The 2,122-nt window shown below is 40.3% G+C and overlaps 1 protein-coding gene across 1 annotated transcript in view; it reads left to right on the top strand.

Moving 5' to 3' along the window:
* Positions 1-628, top strand: part of SARC_06017 (hypothetical protein) — a gene marked incomplete at its 3' end in the record, with an annotated part of 4,058 nt that extends 3,430 nt beyond the window's left edge. Inside the window, exon 2 of the mRNA XM_014300090.1 lies at positions 86-628. Within this exon, the coding sequence (XP_014155565.1) occupies positions 86-628 (543 nt within the window). The remainder of the gene's footprint in view (positions 1-85) is intronic.
* Between the last annotated feature and the right edge of the window lie 1,494 nt (positions 629-2,122).

The raw sequence follows: 2,122 nt of genomic DNA, 5'->3' as shown, positions 1-2,122 counted from the left end.
CGTCAAATACACTACTGTGGTTGACGCGACCACAAAAACCGTAGAGACTGTTGTACCCGTGACTAAGACTGCTTACACAACTAAGGTTGAATCGACGACAAACACCGTAGAAACTGTCGTTCCCGTGACTCAGACAGCTTACACAACTAAGGTTGACACGACCACAAAAACTTTGGAGACCATCGTTCCCGCAACCGTCATGACGACTATTTCAGAGTATGAAACATCTGTTATTTACACGGTTGAGACGAACATTGAGGAGCTTACTGAGACGGAGACTGAGACCACTGTTGATATTGACTTCACCACAGAGGTTGTACCGACTACAGTGACAGAGTACTCGAAGGTCGTGGTCCCTGTGACCAAGTTCACAACTGAGGTCGAGTCCGAAACCACTGTGAAGACTCTAGAAACCGTTCTTTCCAGCACTAAGATCGACTACTCTACCCAGGTGGAGACTACCACGGTTGTGGAAATTCTTCCCCAAAGCGTTGTGGATACTACCGCCACACACACTGTTACGGAGACCGTGCCCGTTACGGAGACCGTGCCAGTTTACGAGACTTCTGTCATCTACGAAATTGAGCCACCAGTGACAGCCCAGGCCAGTGCTGTCTACAACTACTAATTTGAAATGTATTTAATAGGTATTAGAACAATTGCGACAGCTCGCAACGTATACGCAACGCACGTAAACGTTTCTCTATGCATTTTCTTGACAATGAATCGAGTATGCAAATAATAAATCATACATTGTAAATTGATACATTTCTACTCACATTTCTCGAGTTATGGATATTCAACTGTGATATGCTTCAAAGAAAAGAGCAAGACATGCTTATAATCATCGATAGTAAAATAGTCACATTTCTTGAATCGTATATCTATGTATTGCATATTTTTTAGAATACGATCTGCACTTTTCAAATCTTGAGAACTTATCATGACACCATGAGTCGCCTTTATAGAAAGGTCAATATGAAGTTTATTATATCATTCAATTCAAAGATAGTTCGGCTGCATATTCATAGCTCACGGACATAAGAAATACCGCTCAGTGTATTGTATTGTAAAAGTATATATTTTGATAGAATATGGTGCACACAATCAAGAGAACTGTGGTCTATACTCGGCTGATTTTCAAACCTGAATAGCTTTTTATTTAGCTGATACAATTTTGAAAATCAATATTGACAAAAAATAAAAGTACATCCATGCTGTAATAATAATGTACATAATGTCATTGACGCTGTACGTCTCTGGGAGAGAGTCAGTAACTAGTCGCATACTACTAAAAAGTATTTATTTGTTGAGGCCCGGCGAGTTGGCGACCTTTGCAGCTTTATTTATTTTATTTATTTACTGCGTGTACCACATTCTGTTTGTCCGGCTTTGTATACCGGATACACCGAACTTCCAGGAAGACCTCTGTTCTGTATTCAAAATTCTAGGTGATGTCATCATACTTCCAGCTTTTTTTTTGGGCTCTGTATTCGGTATGTATGTATTTATAAATATTATATTTTTTTGCAGTCGTACAAACATATATACAGATTCATAATTTCATATACTATAGTTGAAGACTATCGGCGAACCCGACATCCTCTTCATGGCTATGTCTACTAGTTTAGTGGATCACGCCTTGTAATTCTTTTGAAGCTGGGCCATATGAATATAAAGTAGACTCATACACCGAGGAACGTAGGGAGTTAGTTTCTCACATCATGGCTCACACGTACACTGTGCTCCACGAGATGCACTGGGGCGACTATGTGTCCATGTACTCATCGCAAGGATTTCTCTGTTCCTTAGGTATGGTAGATAGCCGAGTTGGCGTGACACTCAACGTTCCCGATAAGATATCGCCGCACGAGTACTGGAATTGCCTATTCCAACTAATGCCCCCACAGAGAAACGGAGCGTTGAGACAGCTCAATACGTATCGCGGACAGGTACTTTATATATAGTGTTTACAAGCAGCAACAGTGTGGTGTACGTCGGTATCATCTCAGAGCTGCAGATGAAATCAGCATTTGAATATACACACACACGCACTCACACACACATATATGATTTACATATATAGATTTATATACACACGCACACACAATATATATATATA

Source organism: Sphaeroforma arctica (genome assembly GCF_001186125.1).
Source record: "Sphaeroforma arctica JP610 unplaced genomic scaffold supercont1.413, whole genome shotgun sequence".
Classification (NCBI taxonomy): Eukaryota; class Ichthyosporea; order Ichthyophonida; genus Sphaeroforma; species Sphaeroforma arctica.
Note: the sequence above shows the minus strand (reverse complement) of the source record. Positions and strands in the feature narration are given on the sequence as shown.